General features: G+C 42.9%; 1 protein-coding gene across 1 annotated transcript in view; it reads left to right on the forward strand.

Moving 5' to 3' along the window:
* Positions 1-355: 355 nt before the first annotated feature.
* LOC308307447 (titin-like) overlaps positions 356-20,529 on the forward strand; it is a gene marked incomplete at both ends in the record, with an annotated part of 241,805 nt that continues 221,631 nt past the window's right edge. Inside the window, 25 exons of the mRNA XM_080752712.1 lie at positions 356-446; positions 944-1,147; positions 1,613-1,900; positions 2,611-2,693; positions 3,934-4,158; positions 5,266-5,451; positions 6,423-6,803; positions 7,347-7,460; positions 7,805-8,050; positions 8,811-8,870; positions 9,220-9,478; positions 9,747-9,791; positions 10,490-10,715; positions 11,291-11,433; positions 11,979-12,133; positions 12,640-12,867; positions 13,347-13,591; positions 13,725-13,957; positions 14,401-14,565; positions 15,122-15,290; positions 15,410-17,094; positions 17,518-17,799; positions 18,485-18,751; positions 19,492-19,764; positions 20,098-20,361. Of these exons, the coding sequence (XP_080608838.1) occupies positions 356-446; positions 944-1,147; positions 1,613-1,900; positions 2,611-2,693; positions 3,934-4,158; positions 5,266-5,451; positions 6,423-6,803; positions 7,347-7,460; positions 7,805-8,050; positions 8,811-8,870; positions 9,220-9,478; positions 9,747-9,791; positions 10,490-10,715; positions 11,291-11,433; positions 11,979-12,133; positions 12,640-12,867; positions 13,347-13,591; positions 13,725-13,957; positions 14,401-14,565; positions 15,122-15,290; positions 15,410-17,094; positions 17,518-17,799; positions 18,485-18,751; positions 19,492-19,764; positions 20,098-20,361 (6,517 nt within the window). The remainder of the gene's footprint in view (positions 447-943; positions 1,148-1,612; positions 1,901-2,610; positions 2,694-3,933; positions 4,159-5,265; positions 5,452-6,422; positions 6,804-7,346; positions 7,461-7,804; positions 8,051-8,810; positions 8,871-9,219; positions 9,479-9,746; positions 9,792-10,489; positions 10,716-11,290; positions 11,434-11,978; positions 12,134-12,639; positions 12,868-13,346; positions 13,592-13,724; positions 13,958-14,400; positions 14,566-15,121; positions 15,291-15,409; positions 17,095-17,517; positions 17,800-18,484; positions 18,752-19,491; positions 19,765-20,097; positions 20,362-20,529) is intronic.

The raw sequence follows: 20,529 nt of genomic DNA on the forward strand, positions 1-20,529 counted from the left end.
GTTTGAATAATTACCATGGCTCTGAGTGATTGATTGCCCAAATATTTTGATATGCAGAGTGAATACGTTAATATGACATTTATTGCAGTTCAAGCCGTCTTTGTATGTATCGCGCATGTTGATATTGCGATGAAGGAACATTTACGCTGTATTGTGCGGCCCCTGCACAGTATTAAAAGAATATACTGCAGATTAGTCTTGACTCTGATCTTGCTCTTTTTAAGTCCCTCTAGAAAAGACCATCTGCTAAATGCCTAACTTGTAAATTGACCGTGTGTGAGTGTGTCTGTTTTCCTGAACATTTGCTTACTTAATTGCTGACGTTCTGTTTTTCCTGTCCAGGGTGCCGACCAACATGTCAACACAGGCGCCAACGTTTACACAGCCGCTGCAAAGCGTTGTGGCACTTGAGGGTAGTGCCGCAACGTTTGAGGCTCAAGTTAGTGGTAAGAAAAACATTTTTTATCACCTCAAACCTACTCAGGGATGTAATGCTGTGTTTAGTTTTAAACACAGTATTGGCTATTGGGTGAAATACTATGAACTGGAATTAGATAAAGTATTGCACTGTTATGTAGTATGTTTGGAAACAGCAATCTCTAGCTGTAAAGGCACCGAGAAGCTCATAATGAAAATTAAACAAACGCATCTCCTTGCATGCACCAATCTTTATTATAGATCAGTGGTTCTCAAACATTTTCACATCAAGGACCAGGACAAATTGATACAGTATGTATTTGGCCTCTGACCTGCACCTGAAAGTATTTTATGCAAGGGTCTCCCATACAAGATTTGTGGTGTTAAAATATATATATATTTTTTAATCCAAATCTCTCAAACTGTATTGAAAATAGCAGATATACTACTCACAGCGCAACACTTTGCTCTAGCGGTCAATGGGGATTCACTTCTAACTACAACACGGTTGGTTCTGTCCCACAAGGTTCTCCAGTTCCTGAGGTGAGCTGGTTCCGTGATGGCCAGGTTCTTTCCGCTGCTGCTTTGCCCGGCGTTCAGATCTCGTTCAGCGAAGGCCGCGCTGTTCTGATGATCCCCGCTGTGGCTGCCGCACACAGTGGAAGATATTCTGTTAGAGCCACCAATGGAGCTGGACAAGCTACTAGTACCGCTGAACTCCTAGTTACAGGTGAGCAGCTGGCTTCAACCTGGCCCTAGGTCAGGAGCCTGTCTCCTGTATCTGTAGTGCTAGGTGGCTTGATGTACAGGTTGACCCCCTGGGCTGGCATGACGCTAATATGTCACAGGGAATCCAACTTTTGATGCTGATTTCCTTTAAGACACAATGTACGATATTTAAGTGGTTGGCGATTATTGGATCGTTGGAGTATTTCACACTACACAAGTGTCTTTCTTGAAATCGGCTGTCATAATATCGTTGTGGTTTTCCCACTATGAGATTGATCACCGACAAGGGATCACACACACACACACACACACACACACACACACACACACACACACACACACACACACACAGAAAGTAGAAGAAAAAACACAAAAAGCTAGAACAATACGGCAACAATATTACGGTTGCTTCAAAGATGTTTTCTCTCGAAGTCTATAAATCCTAAACCTTGCGTTTCATCCTCAGCTGAGACCGCGCCACCCAACTTTACACAGAGACTTCAGAGTTTGACCGTCAGACAAGGAAGCCAAGTGAGACTGGATGTCGGAGTCACAGGAATCCCTACACCCGTTGTGAAGTTCTACAGAGAGGGAGCAGAGATCCAGAGCTCCCCGGATTTCAGCATCGTTCAGGAAGGAGAGCATTACAGTTTGTTGATCGCAGAGGCTTTCCCAGAGGATTCTGGAACCTACTCCGTAAATGCTACCAACAGCAGTGGAAGGTGCACCTCCACATGTGAACTACTGGTACAGGGTAAGTGTGTGTGTGCTGTTTTGACTAAAGATGTATGGTTTTAGGAAGCAGGAAGCCTGTTTTGTGAATTATAATGCTGCTTGGTGGAATCCCTGAACTGACTAGGCTAGACAAGTGGGCTCTGTGGATAACTATAGTCCCAGGTTTCTAGAAGGTGCCATACTTCCAGTTCAGTTTCCCATAGCTTCATTTGATTGGCTCAGCAGCAGTTCCCATCTGCTACTGAGCCAAATTATGTAATGGAAATCTGAACTGGAACCGTAAACAGGTATGCCACCTTCTCAGACTACAGCCATGCACAGAGCCGATTGAAACTGCTCAGTAGCCAATGGTAGAAGACTATGGTTGCACTGGTACAGGGCATTGTACAGTATGTGTGCCCATAATGTTTAAAAAGAATTCAACTGTGTCCATCTCCCAATGGAGGTAATTGTCTGAAGATGGCGGGGGATCTAGACTGGTGCGCTATCTGCTTCATATAACTTTATTAACATTGTCAACGAGTAGGTGACATATCCGACACCAGGGTGTAAATGTTTCGATAGAAGAGTAAGACTACTACTTGTATTGTATTAACATACTCTGCAATACAGATGTGCTAGTTATATTGTATTAACTTACTATACCATACAGATTTAAAAATGGTTCAATAATTCCTGATTTGTATCTTTAAAATAGTGTAAATTAATGTAAATGTATTTTTTTCTCAGGAGAAGAAGCTGTACCTATTAAGAAAACCAAGACAGTTGTGGCCACATCCCAGATGTCTACAGGACAGAGCAGAGTGGAGAGGGTATGATGTTATTATTTTTAAAGAGTCACATACGATTGGTACACAAAGATCACTTTTAAACATACTGCACAGACTTTTCTGATAATTATATATTGTTTATTGGTACCTTACATGTTACTAAATAAATACAAACATTCATCTGAATATGGCTGCTGTCAGCAGTCAAACAATTCATTATCAATTAATTATTGTGAATAATCACTACTTTAGGTTGGGTTGCATAGATAGATGATAGATCAATATTTCTGCGTCATTGCTGTAAGAATGTGTGCACTCCTGCTCTAGACTGGAGCTCTGTGACCTGCAATCACAGAGCAGTGGAACAGATCGCATTTTCTCTACAGCAGAGGAAGTGAAAACAGCAGATCTACAAGCACACAACGCCGCGCATCGCGAGGCGTTGTGTGCTTGTAGATCAGATGTTTTCACTAGTTTTGTGCGACAGTCTTGTATGATGAAGCAGGGCTTTGTTTTACCAAAAGACGTACACATTTGAAACTTGGAAATACAAGGTTTCTGCCCGACAGTGACGATATTTTAGTGATTATGTTGGAAATGTAGGAAAACGTTGAGATAATAGCCATTTTGGTTAGAACTTTGTACTTCAAGTTTAAAATGATACAAATATTTGTGTCCAAATAAATTCCAAATATTATCAAATTATCTCGCGGCACCCCTGGACTGCCGTCACGGCACCCCAGGGTGCCCCGTCACCCACTTTGAAAACCAATGCTCTACAGATACTGGGTTACGGTTCACCTTTCAGAAGCCAGCTACTACACTTTACTACTACACTCATTAGCCATATGCTAATCTCTACTGTTTACTGCTACTGTAATGTTAGACATAAGCTGATCACTACGGTTTACTACTACTGTAATGTTAGACATAAGCTGATCACTACGGTTTACTACTACTGTAATGTTAGACATAAGCAAATTACTACTGATTACTACTAGTGTGTTATGCTCAATGTATGCTTCATCATATGGCAGTGTGCAGGGACCGAAAATATCCGATCTATAAGATTGGCTCAAGCTTATAGATGGGCTATTTTCAGCCTGCGAGTCTACATGTGTATGTGGGGTCAAAGCGGTTAAAGTGATCTTTATGCTAATAACTAATTTAGTTATTATAGCACTCAAGGACCCCGGGGGGTCCCCAGACCCTGCTTTACACTGTTACACCTCTACCATAGGCTAAGACCTCTGCTATTCCATGTTGTGCCTCTCTCATGCAGAGAGTAGAGATGAGTAGCTACCAGTCTTCCTCGAGCTCCATGATGGAGATGCATATGGAAGGAGGCGCCATGATGCAACAAATGGCACACAAGACCCCCCCTCGAGTTCCACCCAAACCCACGTCCAGATCCCCCCCTTCACTGCTACCCAAGGTGACCGTGGGACGCCAGCAGTCCCCATCACCTGTCAGACACGTAAAGGGTCCTACCATGTCCAAAAAACAGGTGAGACACATTTTCACTATTATGGCTTTATGGGATTACGCACAGACTAGCCTGTTCTGTAGGGATGCACGATATTGATATCTTTGGCCGATATACTGTATCTGATAAATGATTCATTGCATAGTCAAATCCAGTGGTTCTTAGTAGTACTCTGACAACGGTTCCAACGGGTACAATGGGGTATTGCATAACATGAGTGGCATGTGTTCCCAATTGGCATAGTATATTGTCTCGGTCAGGTGTATGTCCAAAACTGTTACTTTTCAGGATCCAAATTAAAATGTAGTTTTAGCAGCGTTTCGAGCTTGCCGATCTGCTACTTTTGAGGCTTTTGTGTGTCGCTGTAAATTATGATCAAGTACAAGGTGTTCATTTAAAATGTGGAGATAGGAGGTTTCCCCTTGCAAACAAATTCAAATTCAAATACAAATAAATACAAATAAAACTGGTATTCGATTAGTTTGACATAGCAATTTTAAGGCAGATAGGATTGATTGATGCTTTTTTGTGTCGCCGTAGTACGTATGTTCAAGTAGGCTGTTAACTACAAGAAAGAAAAATAATAATAATAAAGACATGGAGATAAGAGTTTTCTGCCCGACAGCAACGGCATACTATAAGTAGGTAGTTGTAGTAGTTGTATCTCTGGGCTAGCTGGGCGATAGAAAAACAATAGAAATTTTCAGTCATGAAATTTGTTAAATATCTTTTTAAAAGCGAACATTCGTAACTCAAATATTTGCTTCTGGGTGGTCCCTGGAACAACATATTTTGAGATGGGGGTGGCCAAATGCATGTAAGTTTTGGGGGTCCTTGACATGAAAACGTTTAAGAACCACTGATTTAGAAGAAGGATTTAGAAGACATTTATAGAATCGTGTCAAAAATATTCAAAGACTTGCACAACAAATAGAAGATCTACAAGCTTGCAGTGCCGCGCTGTGAGCTTGTATATCTGCTATTTTTGTAATAGTTAATGCGTAAAATAATGGTTAAAGTGGTTGAAATCTAAAGTGACACAGATTTGCGTTCAGGCCTAAAAGTAGGCCTATTAATACCTGTCATTGTGTCCTCCTTATCTTCTTCCTCCTCCTCCTCCTCCTGTAGACGTCGTCCTCTCCGGAGGTGCTGCCCCCATGGAAGCAGGGAGGCTTTGTGTCGGAGGCCAGCTACAGCAGTATGACCAGTGCCAGCATGAGCAGTGCTACGTCCACCCAGGTGACCAGAGAGCAGCACTGGGAGGGATCCTACGCTATGCAGCAGCAGGAGCAGCACATGATGGCTGTTACAGAGGTGAGAAATGGAAAGAGTTGTGCACTTGTGCGGCCTGTGGGTCGGCTGTTGTCGACATGCGACATTAGGTATGATAAAAATGGGAATGTCTTGACAAAGTTACTTCACTACAGTATGTACTGTATGTATATTTGTTAAAATGACATTTCATTTGGCAGGTAATAAGTGATCATTTGGAAATCAAAATAATCCTAATATTAAAATCTCATTGTTATAGTCCAGTGAAACATGTTTTCAGGTGAGTTTTGAGGCTTATGGATGAAGCAATTATCACTCTCCTTCCCTGACCGATGGCGCCCTCCAGTGGAAGGTGTTATGTATGAATGAATGTCCTCATTCCACAGGTTATTTGGAACAGGAAGTGCAAATGAATGGAAGGTATGGAGTGGTATGTGTTGCAGACAGTATCTACCTTGTTTCAAAGTCATTTGTAAAACTTTGCACATACACAGGAGGATGAAAAGGAACTGCTCTTACCTTGCCATATGAAAAAAATAAACATAATGCATATTAATAAATCCATGGGATGACGCAGTGAATATTGTAAACAAAACATTGGTGCAGTGATACCAATACTAGCAGTCCTGTTGGACAAGATTTGTACCGTGGGACTAAGAAACTAACTAGGAAACTATCCTTTTTTAGAAAACACGTTTTTGTGTCCAAAATTCAGTCATTGGACATGAGTGAATTTAGTATGAAATTAATTACATTTAATTATTAAACATTATTGAATGTTTAATGTTGCACAGTGCATCCAAACTAAACTTGCATCCATGTTGTTGATGATGATGATTATGATTATGATGACAGTGTGTCGTTTCCAGGTCACAGAAACAAACACAAACAAGTCAGTGTGTTTTCTCTTGTTTGGGGGGAGTGTTGCCATGGATGGTAGAGATGGAGATCTCAATGGAGATCTACATGTGCTTGACTGTGCATCAAACCCAACTGCTAACTGTGTCCTCCAGGGTGAGGGTGATGGGAAGAAAGCCGAAGCCGTGGCCACGGTGGTGGCTGCCGTAGACCTGGCACGAGTCCGTGCGCCCGTGCACGCGGACGGTGCGCGTGGTACCGAAGAGGAGGCTGTAGTGGTAGAATCTGACTTAAGACAACAGCAGCAGCAGCAGTCGCTCACACTGCAGGCTGCGGAGAAACACGTTACCGCAGAGAAGCACGTCTCGCTTGTAGAGACCGACTTAAGACAGCAGGAGCAGTCAGTCACGCTCGAGACGGCTGAGAAACATGCCACAATGGAAACATTGTCTGTTGAAACACCCGTGGTTACAGTGGAAACAGTGGCCATTGAATCCCCCGTGGTCACTCCGACCCTAGACCAACACACCATCCAGGTCTCTTTTTTTATCTTCAGGAAGATTTAAGTATTTCTAAATATACTAAGCTATTTCTAATTTACTGTACACTGGATTTACTATTTTGTAGGGATGCACGGTATTGACATTTTGGCTGATACCAGATTAGCAATTAAATACTTGGTCAAATCGACAGATACCGTTCTGTGGTGCATTGGTGATTCAATGTTTGGGGGGTCGCTTATCTAGAGACGTCCCACGCACGTTGCATAACACCTACTATACAGGTCTAAACACTGATACCGATACTGATACTGATATTGTAATACAAGTTCCCAGATAGGGTTTATCTTGTACCTGTTATATAGCAACTGTAATTCTGGTGCAGACTTCTAAAAAAAACTTAAATGTAGTATTTTAAATTATAACCAAATACTGGTTATCTGGTTATTGGTTTGATACCGATATTGCTTTTTAAGGCCGATACAGATATGATGACTGATTAATCGTGCATCCCTACTATTTTTCATATATAGTAAAAAATCTGTAACCACTCAACATGAACTTTGTTGGTCACTCTAGATACAAAGAACTACAGAAAGAGTCACGCATGTGGACACTGGTCTGGCACCGTCCCCAGTTCCACATTTCACTGTTTCTAAAGTTACTGTCCCTAAGCCTGAAGCTAGCATTGAGGTAAGCAGAGAGGTTAGGCAGGAAAACATCCCATTCATCTTTTAACATCCACTCTTCACTGTTGGGTTTGTGGTGTGTTCACACTTCACATCCATCATAACAACGTCTCCTATCCCTGGAATTTCGTTTTTGTTCGTTTATTTGTTTTATCTGAAGATATGCTTCAATACGTTTCAAAATTCCAACCTTAAACTAACCCCCACTCTTCATCAGATTCATTCACTGTGTATTTTTCCATCACTAAAACTCTTGTTCCAACAAAGCCAAGCATATGTTTGACACTCCCTGGCTTGTTTTTGTTATGTGACGGTGACATGTTTCTTGGTTCTCCTTGGCTTGGTCAGGTTTCCAGGGCAGGCGTTGCTATTGCCAGCCTGCAGAAAGAGCTCTCCTCGCCCTCTTCTGCTAGGAAAATCATCAAGCCCGTCAAGTCTCCCAGTCCTTCACGTAAAGTTGTTGTGGAGACACGGGTGACATCGGTGGCCACCCCTCCTCCGTTCAAAGACCCCAGATATCAGTCTCTTTACCAGGCTCAGTCACAGAGAAAGGGGACATTGAGCGAGGATGAGTTTGAGGACTGGGAGCCTCAGGTTTGTACTTGTCCCCAAGTCTGGTGGTCCCAGGGGTCTACAGTGCCACGACTTACTACGCTATAGAAAGCACAACAGAAATATTTAGAAGCAGAATCTGTAAAAAATGTTTTGGTAAATTTCTGGTGCTATCGTACTTTTTTCAGTAGCATGAATTTATTCCAATGGTTCTCAAAGTGGGTCCCTCCAGGGGTCCTAAAGGGTGTTCCAAGGGGAACAAATAAGTTAATATAGCATCAAAATAAGTTAAAGAACTTTAACTAAGCAACTGTATTTTACTAGTCATTGAAAATAGCTGACTGGACTGGTACGACTGTAAACCCTTGGGCCCGTCTGCGTGCTTCCCTCTTCACTTCCTGTTTAACACTGGCGTGGACTTCCCACCTGCGTGCCCATTGGTCAAAAGCACCCCTTCACCGTAACGCCACACCCAATCAAGCGCCTCGTAAAATCTGAGCTCACCTGTCCTCTACGGACCCCGCCTGACTCCTTTATGCCCTCCTCCATCCTTGTCTCTGTGGTTTTCTTCATTCACCTCATGGCTCTCCTCCCATCATGGCTGTCGTCCTCTCCTCCTGAGCAGGGTTCTATCTGTTTCTAACTGGCTTCCACATCTTCATCCTCACCGGAGAAGCCGAGGTGTTACACTGTGTTCCGTGGTTTCCACGTCTTCACCCTCACGGGAGAAGGAGAGCTGTTACACAGCTTTTTGTGTCGCGTTGAGATATGTGTGTGTGACCCTTTGCTCGTGTTTCTACAGGAGGCTGCCGCCGTTCCTGCACCAGCCCAAGAGCCCGTTGTTCCCCCTACACTTCTTGCTGTGAGTGTCTCCTCCGCAATGTTTATACATTTGGATTTATAGTAATAGGCCTAGAAATGTACTCTCATGTGTACAATCTCAGAGTTTCAGGTCCTCTCCATTTCAGTTTTGTTTCGTTGTTTTGGTACTGCTCTGGCCTTGTTTTGGCCAGGTCTCACTTGTAAACGAGGTCTCGAACCTCAATAAACTACAATAAAACGATACAATAAATGAACACATGAGTTTATAGGGTAGATTGAATTGTCAGCGATAAATACATAATATCAAATCTGGTTTTGTTGGCCGAATGCATAAGAAATTGGTCACCCTGTCCTTTCTCACATGTGTAACATCTATCTCTGTCCTCCAGGGCTTGACGAACACAAACGTCACGGAGGGAGAGACGGTGACCCTGGAGTGTCAGATCTCGGGCCACCCCACCCCCGTCATCATGTGGTTCAGAGAGGACTACAAGATCGAAAGCTCCATTGACTTCCAGATCACCTACGAGAGCAGCTACGCCCGTCTGGTGATCCGCGAGGCGTTCGCTGAGGACAGCGGACGCTTCACCTGTACAGCCACCAGCGAGGCTGGAACCATCAGCACCTCCTGCTTCCTGCTGGTCAAAGGTAACTGGAACATAGCTGGATATGAGTTCATCTGACCAACTGATTTAAATAAGCTAAAAAGGAAAATGTGTTTCATTCAACTTCAAATTAAAGACATGTAATTCCATCTTTTCGTTTCTAATTAAAGGTGTTTAGAGTAATGTTTTTGTAAAAACGTAAAATTCAAGTTATTTTTTTTATTAAATGCTTCAATAGTATGTAGATTAGCCCTAACTCCATTGTTGGTTGGTACAGTATGTTTTCTAACAACTGCTATGCTTCCTTCTAGTTTCAGAAGAACTTGAAAGTAGAGAAGAATCCGCTTCATATACTAGTGAAGCTATGGTGACACAAACTGCTTCATATGCCAGTGAAGCTGTAGTGACGCAACAGCAGACAACGTGAGTTTGAGAGTCATGATAACACACAATACCCAATGTTGAAGAGGTCATAACTTAACCAACTTCACTGCATAACTGCGGATGTCACTAGAACAACATTTGATCAAGGTATATAGATTTCAAATGTAAACGTATCATATATAGTAATCTTGCTAGTAAGACGCCTCAGGGCGACAAGTGACCTTGTCCTAAATGGCGAGGGCGCGCCATGTCTTGGCCATCTGGCCAGTGATGTATATCGGACCAGTTACCCATATATGGAGACCCCTGTTACCCATCCACATACTGTATATGGAGATATGCTGTGAGAGCCCAAACATGCTTACTCAGTTATTTGTTATGTGAAAGTCCTATGATGTCTATGACATCTGACATCATACACTTTTATGCCCATACATGGAGATCCCTGTCTGTAGAACCAGCCACACAGATATGGGCTTTCTTGGCCATCTGTCTTGGCCATATATGGATTCTGGTTAGTGTGGTATGTGGCCGGACGGACGGACAGATATATACAGACAAGCTGTGACGGTTCTGATAGTAAACTGCGACCTACGATCGCAATTAACAAAAACGTCAACAAAACACTCCAAGGTATACATTAAAATGTATACTGATGAAAACACATGAGCTTTAACTGTCGATTTGAAATATGCCTTTAGAATTGCTGCTGAGACAAAGACAGAGACAGTGACAGAAAGCGCAGGGGAGGCGGCTGCCCCCTTCTTCATCAAGAAGCCCGCCCCACAGAAGCTGGTGGAGGGAGGGAGTGTCCACTTCGACTGCCAGATCGGAGGAAGCCCCAGACCACACATTATCTGGAAGAAGAGTGGGATCCCACTCACCACAGGATACAGGTACACTATACTATAGTATAGTCACACGGCCACTAGCAGTAGACTGCTAAATAGTGTTCATAATATAGTTAATATGGTTTAATATGTTTGTAGACATGATCTATAAACCTATATATAGAAATATACTGTTGACAGTCAGGCTTGTGAATGATCAGACCAAGGAAAAACTAAACTAAAGCCGGAAATGGTTAATCCTTGTAATACCATTGCTGTCTGGCATAAACCTTGTTCTTCATCTTCATAGTTCAACTTTTTATATATTTTGGTAAATGGATGACCTAGTTTGTGCAAAAGTACTGAAAGTATAGCTTCCAGCTTTTAGATTGGCTATATTTTAAATATTTTGTTTATAAACATTAAACCAATAAAAGATGTGAACTGGAAACTAATAATAACGATATTGAATCCATTGGAACACATTCTTTCCCAAAAAGTAAGTGAAGTAAGTTTTGACATACAAGGTTTCCACCCTGCAGTGACAATAGACTTTTAATTGGGTATTGGACTTATTATGGAATCATTTTGGTCACTTTGTTGACACAACGGTTTCATGGATTATCTCATCTGCCCATTAGATACAAAGTTGCCTACAAGAATGAGACTGGAGAGTGCAGGCTTGAGATCTCCATGACCTTTGCTGACGACGCAGGAGATTACTCAATCTTCATCAAGAACCAGCATGGAGAAGTCTCAGCCTCTGCCACTCTGATGGAAGAAGGTACACTTGAGTTTAATCAAAGGAAACATGGGATTTAGCACTTCAACCATTTTCAACCTTATCTACATTCGGTCCTCGCTAATGCTCATTATAAGATCATTTCTGTTTACTCGCTCTGCGTCTCATTGGTGGGTTCTGGACTGTTCAGAAACTTGCCCACCAATGACATTGTCGACGGGGATTTGCAGTTGAATAGAAACTGCAGCCTTTCTCTTCCCGGAAAGTTAGCTTGTGGAAATAGACGCCTTTGTTCTTGCATCAATAAAGGGAAATGACCACCAATTATATCATCAGTGGTGCAGTAACTGCCCACTGCCCTCTTCTGAGACAATGAGACAGAAATTATGAAAGATGTCACCATTTCTGTCCATTTATCTTATTTCTGTCACCAATTATAATTATGAAAATAAGGTTGAAAATGTGCTCCTTCAACTGTATTCACTTATCAGAATGAAGATGTAATACTGTATTCAGTCACTGTGCATGTCTGTTTTTATGCATACTTATCAAAGCTGTTTTTGGTGCTTTTGTGTTTGTGTTTGCAGAGGAGTATGAAGTATACATGAAGCAGTTTGACGTGACGTACAAAACTGAAGTGACAACGACGGTGGTCCCAGAGCCTCCTCCTGTTACCGTCACTCACTATCAGATGGAACAGAGGAGGGCCATCACCCCCGCCATGAGCTACATTTCAGAAGGGGTAACGTTTAACCACTAAAACCCTCTAGACTAGACCAGGGGTGGGCAACTTTGATGATGGAGAGGACCTGCAAGTTTTGTAATAAATTGTGTACCTGCACTCTCACCAGTGGTATACTGTAAACCCCATCACTTTCTTACATTTAATTTCAAATGCTTTTACTTCTCATATTAACTTTATGAACTTAAATACAAATACATTGGATATAAACAAAATAAAATGAAATATAAAAAAGGGTATCTGATCTCTAATTTTAAAATGTCAGTGAGGGGTGGTTGGTATGTGGCTCAGGCCAATGCACAAATCATTTTCTCCCAATGAATGCAGGGTTTGAATCCGCCCCACCATCTTGTCTCTCATTTATCTCTCTCTGTCCATGTTTTTTTGTCTCTCTCCTCTGACATATTTGAAATAAAGCATACAATACCAAATAGATATTCACTAACAGCTCATGAAACTTTAATTCTAAAAAGATAATATGTTCACCCTTCTCTCACTCCCACCAGGAATTCCATATATCTGCCTTTGAGCAGAGGATCATCCAGGAGATTGAACTGCGCATCATGATGATCAGCTACACAGAGATCATAACAGAAGACCGAGAAATGGCCGTCATCGTGGCAGAACACGAGGCCATGCAGCCCGCCTTCAACACTCCCGTCAAACACTACAGGATCCTGGAGGGGATGGGCGTCACCTTCCACTGCAAGGTGGCAGGTGCCCCACTGCCCAAGGTGACCTTTGTCATAAATATTAAGATAGGATAGATAGGTAGATCGATAGATAGACAACTTTATTATCCCAAGGAGGAAATTCAGTCACCCAGAGGTGGCACAGCAGTGTCGAGAACAGTTGAAAAAGACACAGCACAACAAAAAATAGTAGTACCTAAAGTTTCTATAATGGATTGCAATTTTAAAGCACTTTTCTAAGCATATTGCAAACTCAAATAACTTAACAATGGTCCATTAATTAACCACTTACTACTACTGTTGTGCGCTCCTGTGTTCCATTGTTTGCCATGTACATGAGGTTAGACATATGGAGCACAATGTAGCAGGTATGTACATGACGGTAGACAAGGTGCATAAAGTAACATAATGTAATGTATGTACATGAGGTTAGACAAGGTGCAGGTTAAAAAAGATGGCAAGAGGAAGATAGAACTGGAACAGTATCATGAAACAAAGTTCTTTTCTCTTTCCTTTGCTAGATTGCCTGGTACAAAGATGGCAACCGTCTGCTTCCCGGCGGCCGGTACCAGATGGAGGTTCTTCAGGACGGCAGGGCCAGTCTGCGTCTGCCCGTGGTGCTGCCAGAGGACGAGGGTGTTTACACCGCCTTCGCCAGCAACATGAAGGGAAACTCTGTCAGCTCTGGAAAGCTGTACGTGGAGCCCTCTGGAATGGCAACACCCCGGGGCTACACACCCCAGCCAGGAGCCATGCAAAGACTCAGGTATTTCATACAGTCAGGCACGTGCACGTCCTGTTAATGATTACTATGAAAATATAGAAATAATTGTCACTTACAGTATCTTTTATAGCGTTATTAAATCTTTGATGTTGATGTTTTGTGTGTTTTTTCCCAGGTCCGCATCTCCTCGTTCCCTAAGTCGCTCACCCGGTCGTTCTTCTAGTCGCTCTCCGGGAGTTTCTCCGTCTCGTAGGCTTGATGACCTAGACGAGGCTCAGCTGGAGAGACTCTACAAGCCCGTGTTCGTCCTGAAGCCTACCTCAGTCAAGTGCGCTGAGGGCCAGACTGCCAGATTTGACCTGAAGGTTGTTGGTAGACCCATGCCTGAAACATACTGGTTCCACAATGGTACGAAAACCCTTCTGCTACAAAACTAAGGCTGGGAAATTTACGAAAATGTATTGAAACCGAAATGTAGAATAATCAAGATTTTTTTTTGTATTAGTCTGGTTAACCACTTACAGTAAGCCCTATATTCTACTTCATTGTACAACGGCGGTGTGAAAACATCTTGTAGAGCTGCAATTTTCATTATTTATGAAAATGTATTATTTTATTAAATGCAGTATAGTTTTATAATCGATTAAATCGATTGCACACATATGTTTACAGTAACTATGAGGGGCATGTAAAAAACAAATCGTTCATTAACCGTAATCGAGACAAACATTTGAAATGACATTGATTTGAAGTCATATTGCCTGGCCCTGATCAAAACGAATGTATCTGCCATTATGTGCCTTTATCCAACCCCCAGTAAAACCCCATACTGTATATCCTCTTCTTCTCAGGGCAACAAGTGGGCAATGATTTCACCCACAAGATAGTAATTAAAGAAGATGGAACTCAGTCTCTGATCATAGTTCCAGCCATGCCCAAAGACTGTGGGGAGTGGACCGTTGTAGCTCAGAACAGAGCTGGAAAGTCCTCTATCTCCCTAACTCTGACTGTTGAAGGTAAGCCTAGAGTATATCCCAGATCTGACCATGAGGGGCTGCAAATTGTCTCTTTTCTTGGATTTCAATATAATTGGTTTGCTGTGGTGTAAAGTAACAAAGTACTCTTTACAATTTCCAGGTTTATTTACTTGAGTTCTTCCATTTCTGCTCCACTACATCTCAGAATCAAATGTTGTACTTTTTACTCCACTAGCCTACATTTATTTGACAACGTTATTTACTAGTTTCTTTATGGATTTAGATTATTGATAATTAAACTTTTCAAATATAGTAGATCTACTAGATCTACAAGCTCAACACATTGCGATGCGTACATCAGCTATTTTCGAATAGTGGTTAATGATTCTAGTCCAATAACAAGATACTACTGTATATGATTTACGTTTGCAAATATTCTGATGATAATACTTAAACTTTAAGTAAGTTTGAATATAGGACTTTTGCTCAAAGCTTTTTTACAGAGATATCGTTACTGTTACTTAAAGTAAGAAATACATCTTCCACCACACGTTTGTTTGTGTCTTGACTGGTGATATGTTTGACCTATCTGCAGCAAGAGAAAGTGTGGCACGGCCTCAGTTTATGGAGAAACTGAAGAACATCACCGTGAAGCAGGGCACTCTGGTAGAGTTGGCTGTCAAGGCCATTGGAAACCCCCTCCCTGACATTGTCTGGCTGAAGAACAGCGATATCATCACCCCACAGAAGTACCCACATATCAGGTATGTGCTTTATGTTTTTTGGCTGCGAATGCATGGTATTGTCCTGACATTTTCAGCAGTGTAGTAGTGTAACAAAAAGTCAAAATATCCGTATTAATTTTGTGACATCCCTATTTCAGGATTGAAGGCATTAAAGGGGAGGCCAAATTCCAGATCCCTTCGCCTTCAGCAGCAGACAGTGCCTGGTACACAGCTACAGCCATCAACAAGGCTGGAAGAGATACCACCCGCTGCCGAATCAACATTGAGACAGACTTTTCTGCGCCTCAGGTAGAGAAGAAGCTTGTCATTCCTAGAGGAACCTACAAGGCCAAAGAGATCGCACCTCCAGAGCTGGAACCCCTGCATCAGCGTTACGGTCAGGAGCAGTGGGAGGAAGGAGACCTCTACGACAAAGAGAAGCAACAGAAACCATCTTTCAAGAAGAAGCTGACTTCTGTCAGAATGAAGCGCTTCGGCCCAGCTCATTTTGAGTGCAGGTTGACGCCTATTGGCGACCCCACCATGATAGTTGAGTGGCTGCATGATGGTAAACCCCTTGAAGCTGCTAACAGACTGCGCATGGTCAATGAATTTGGCTACTGCAGTCTTGATTATGAGGCTGCTTATGCCAGAGACAGTGGTGTCGTCACCTGCAGAGCTACCAACAAATTTGGAGTTGACCAGACCTCAGCTACCCTGATTGTCAAGGACGAGAAGGGTCTTGTAGAGGATTCACAGCTTCCTGAGGGCAGGAGAGGACATGAGATTGAACGCATGGCTCATGAAGGAGGACCTGCAGGAGTTTCGCTGGACGAGGAAATGGAGAAGTCAAAACCTGAAATTGTTCTGGTTCCCGAACCGGCCAGAGTCCTGGAAGGTGGAGTTGCAAGATTCCGTTGCAGAGTGACCGGCTATCCAACACCAAAGGTTAACTGGTACCTCAATGGACAACTTATTCGCAAGAGCAAGAGATACAGACTTCGTTATGACGGTATTTACTACCTGGAGATTGTAGATGTCAAGTCCTATGATTCTGGGGAGGTTCGGATTGTAGCTGAAAGCAACATAGGTGTAACTGAGCACATTGTGAAGCTGGAGATCCAGCAGAGGGAGGATGACTTCAGGTCCCTCCTTCGCCGCGCTTCGCCGGCTGCCAAGCCTGCTGACACCACGGACACTGGTCTGGCCTTCGACATCGTAAAGGTCGACAAGCCCCGCGAGACGTCACTGGAAAGGGAAGTGGTCATGCTGAAGAAGGTCCAGAAAAACGTCCACGAGAAGACATCGGAGGAGACTGAGGAGCTGAAGAGCAAGTTCAAGCGCAGGACTGAGGAAGGCTTCTACGAGTCCATATCTGCTGTTGAATTCAAGTCTCGCAGGAGGGATGAATCTTATGAGGAGCTGCTGAAAAAGACCAAGGAGGATCTGCTTCATCGCCAGAGAGAGGCGGAAGAGGCTGAGAGGAAAAGGCTGGAGGAAGAGGGAAAACTCACCATACCAGTGATCAAACCAGAGAGGATCCAGCTTTCCCCCAGCATGGAGGCTCCCAAAATCCTAGAACGCATCACCAGCAACACCGCCACACCCATGGACGAGGTTCGCTTCAGGATCAGGGTGGTCGGCAGACCTGAGCCCGTGTGTCAGTGGTTCAAGAACGGCGTAGAGCTGGAGAAGACGGATCGTATTTACTGGTACTGGCCCGAAGACCATGTGTGTGAATTGGTGATCAGAGATGTCAGAACCGAGGACTCTGCCAGCATCATGGTCAAAGCCACAAACGTCGCCGGAGAGGCATCCAGCCATGCCTTCCTGTTGGTCCAAGGTATGTTCACAGGATTTACTCCCTTTTCCTCTATTTTTAAAGTGATTCTTAAGAAAATGAAGTGTTATTTATTTATTTTGAATCATTTACACCGTACTGTATATACTTGACCAGACTCCCCCTCCCCCAGGGGACTCCAGCCATTCTTTTTTCTGACTACATTAAATATTGTCACCGGAAATAGCCTAAAAGCTCATAGATCTGTTATTCTCACATGTTCACCCCAGAATAGGGCTTTATTTACTTTAGTTTTAGCCGTATAGGTTTGTCTGAAATTAGATGCATATAGACAGACAGAAAGACTGACTGACTGACTGACAAATATCATAGATACTAAACATAGATATATACTATGAAACATAAAAAGAAAACATTTCAATGTGAATTGTGTACATTCTTTCATTTTCTTCTCCATCCTCGTAGGTAAAACATCTGTGAGCTTCACGCAGAACTTGGAAGACATCAGTGCCAAGGAGAAGGCCTCCTTGGCCACCTTTGAGTGTGAAACCAACGAGCCTTTTGTCAAGGTCCACTGGCTGAAGAACAACGTGGAGATCTTCTCCGGGGACAAATACAGGATGCACTCGGACAGAAAGGTCCACTTCCTGTCTGTGCTGATCATCGGTCTGAAGGACGACGCAGAGTACAGCTGTGTGGTTTTGGATGACGAGAGCATCAGATCAACTGCAAGACTTCACGTAGAAGGTGATCTTTTTATCCACTCTATGTTGTGTGTATATATATAAATGTTACAATTTAGGCATTCATCAGATGCAGCAGTTTACAGTAGGCAAGGTAAACACGAGGTAGTACATCAAATGCATAGAAATAGTACTCTAGGATCATAGGTAAACCTATAATCGGTCTAAACAGTATAATACAAATTCTGTAATCTGTACAATCTGTACTACACAAACTGAAAATATTTTGTGCCAGGGACCCCCACACATGTTTTTGTTGTTCAAGTGTTTCAAATAATAATCCAATCTACAAGCTGAGTAGAGCTTGCCTTTTCCACGGCACCTTCTGGAAAAGGGAAGTACAGTTGAGAACTGTACTATGACCGGTACCAATAATTAAACACATAAATACTGTTCTATGGTCAAAACAAGCCAATAATAGTTGTATACTTAAAAACCAAAAAGAAATACTGGAAATAGCCTATCTACAAGTTGTGAGCCTTTTTCTTTTATTCAGCAGATTCATTTATATTATGTATGGAAATGGACTATTATACAAATAACTGATAATGAATTCAGGTGATTGTAATAATTGTGAAACAGGACTACAGTTGGTCACAAAGTGTTGTATTTGAGAATGACAGTTCCACACTATTACCTACTGTACAACTGTGATTCTCAACCCGTCTTTCTGCCCCTGTGGACTCCAGGCGCTGCGTTGGAGATGATCAAGACGATAGAGGACATTGAGGTTCCAGAGACCTACTCTGGAGATTTTGAGGTGGAGCTGTCCCGGGAGGACGCCGAGGGCACCTGGTACTTTGGGGACAAGGCAATCTCTCAAAGTGGGAAGTACGTCATGTTCTCACGCCGCGGGAGACACTCGCTGTCCGTCAAGGAGGTGAAGAAGGAGGACCAGGGGAAATACAGCTTTGTGTGTGGAGACCTGAGGACCAGCGCCACCCTGAAGATGAAAGGTGAGAGAACCCTAAATAGGCTCTATGCCATGGGTCTTTCAGGCAAGGGACCCCTTAGTTGAGAGATAAATGAAGCAGGGACCCCCACAACCTTTTCATAGATTATAATTTAATCGTTTGACAGCACAATCATCAGTGTATTTTGGATTCATGTCAATTTGTGTTTTCAGATATTTAACCACTTGAACCGTCAATACTTAATAAACTTGACCTTCACTCTGTACTTAGTGTGCTCTTTTTTCCCCTCTACACCAAACCACAAAATATTTTGGCTAAGGTTCTCAGAATATGGACACTAGGGTTAATATAAAAAAAAGGAGAAAAAAGATTTCTATCACACAAAGATTTGGAGGCCCCCGGACCCCCTGTTGAAGACCCTTGCTCTATGCACAGCAGCCACAATGGAAAGAAATTGGCCCTCTTACTTCCTCCACAGGTTTTACCAATTATACTAATGAAGGCTGTGTTCCTGAGTGGCACATTGGTTCCCCCATAACACTGAGAATGTACAAATGACACCAAAAGAGCTGGAGAGACTGGGACCCCCTGTTACTGTAAAGAACACTATAGAAATGATTACACTATCAGAATAACCTCAATATCCTTAACACTTATTTGAACAAACATATCACTTACTGCACCTTTAATTCATTGAAATATGGAAAATGGTTGTCAAAAAAAACAGGTGTCAAAAAGGACATATTAACTTTAACAAAAAATCTTTTGTCTGGATGTTTCAGTGCGCCCCGTGACCCTGATGCAGCCTCTGACCGACCTGACGGTCTGTGAGGGAGACATCGCTCAGATGGAGGTCAAGTTCTCACAGGAGAACATCGAAGGAACCTGGCTGAAGAACGGCCAGGCCATCACGTCCTCGGACCGCGTCCACATCATCATCGACAAGCAGGTCCACAAGCTGCTGGTGGAGAACGTGAACCGAGAGGATGCTGCGTCCTACTCTTTCGTCGTCCCCGCTCAGGACATCTCCACCTCTGGGAAACTTAGCGTTCAGAGTAAGTCGGCATGTTGGACACAGCTCATCCGATTCATTGAGCGATGCGAAAGTGTGGACTAGCCAACGTCCATAGCCTCGAGTCTAGCATCAGGGTCTGGAACTCTGCCATGCTGATATATAAATTAGATAGATAAATAGATTAAATGTCAAAGAAGTACAGTAGGTACATACTGTACGAATAACATTACAAAAATACATCTTCAAACTAATATTATTAAAAGTATACATACTCGCCCTCTGCGTGTGTCGTACTCGTGCAAGCGTTTATGTCTATGTATTCCAGCATTTTATTTTCTGTGATCTAAAATTTCACATTATCTTCTCTGTTCAGCCATTGACATTGTGGTGCCGCTGAAGGACGTCAGTGCCGTTGAGGGCACCAAAGTCGTTCTGGAGGCCAAGATCTCAGCCCAGGACATCAAGTCATGCAAGTGGTACCACAAGGACAAGCTCCTGGTGGCCAGCGACAGACTCCAGTTTGTGACCAAAGGAACCAAGCAGCGTCTGGTGTACAACAGGGCCTTCGCCTCTGACCAGGGCCGTTTCAAACTGATGGTGGGCAAGGTGGAGTCCAGCTGCAACCTGTCTATTGAGAGTAAGATGTTTTCTCTACCAGCAGTTTTTTCTGAAACGTTAAAATTTCAAGCACCCCCATACCTCTGGAATTGTGCTATGGGGGTACAGAATGGGGGTTGTACAACATGGAACCAACTGGTCCATTTGGTTCCATTTGTATACTCTCAAAGTTACCGACCTGTAAGGT

Source organism: Nannobrachium achirus, assembly GCF_963921795.1.
Source record: "Nannobrachium achirus genome assembly, chromosome: 22".
In the NCBI taxonomy this organism is placed as follows: Eukaryota; Metazoa; Chordata; class Actinopteri; order Myctophiformes; family Myctophidae; genus Nannobrachium; species Nannobrachium achirus.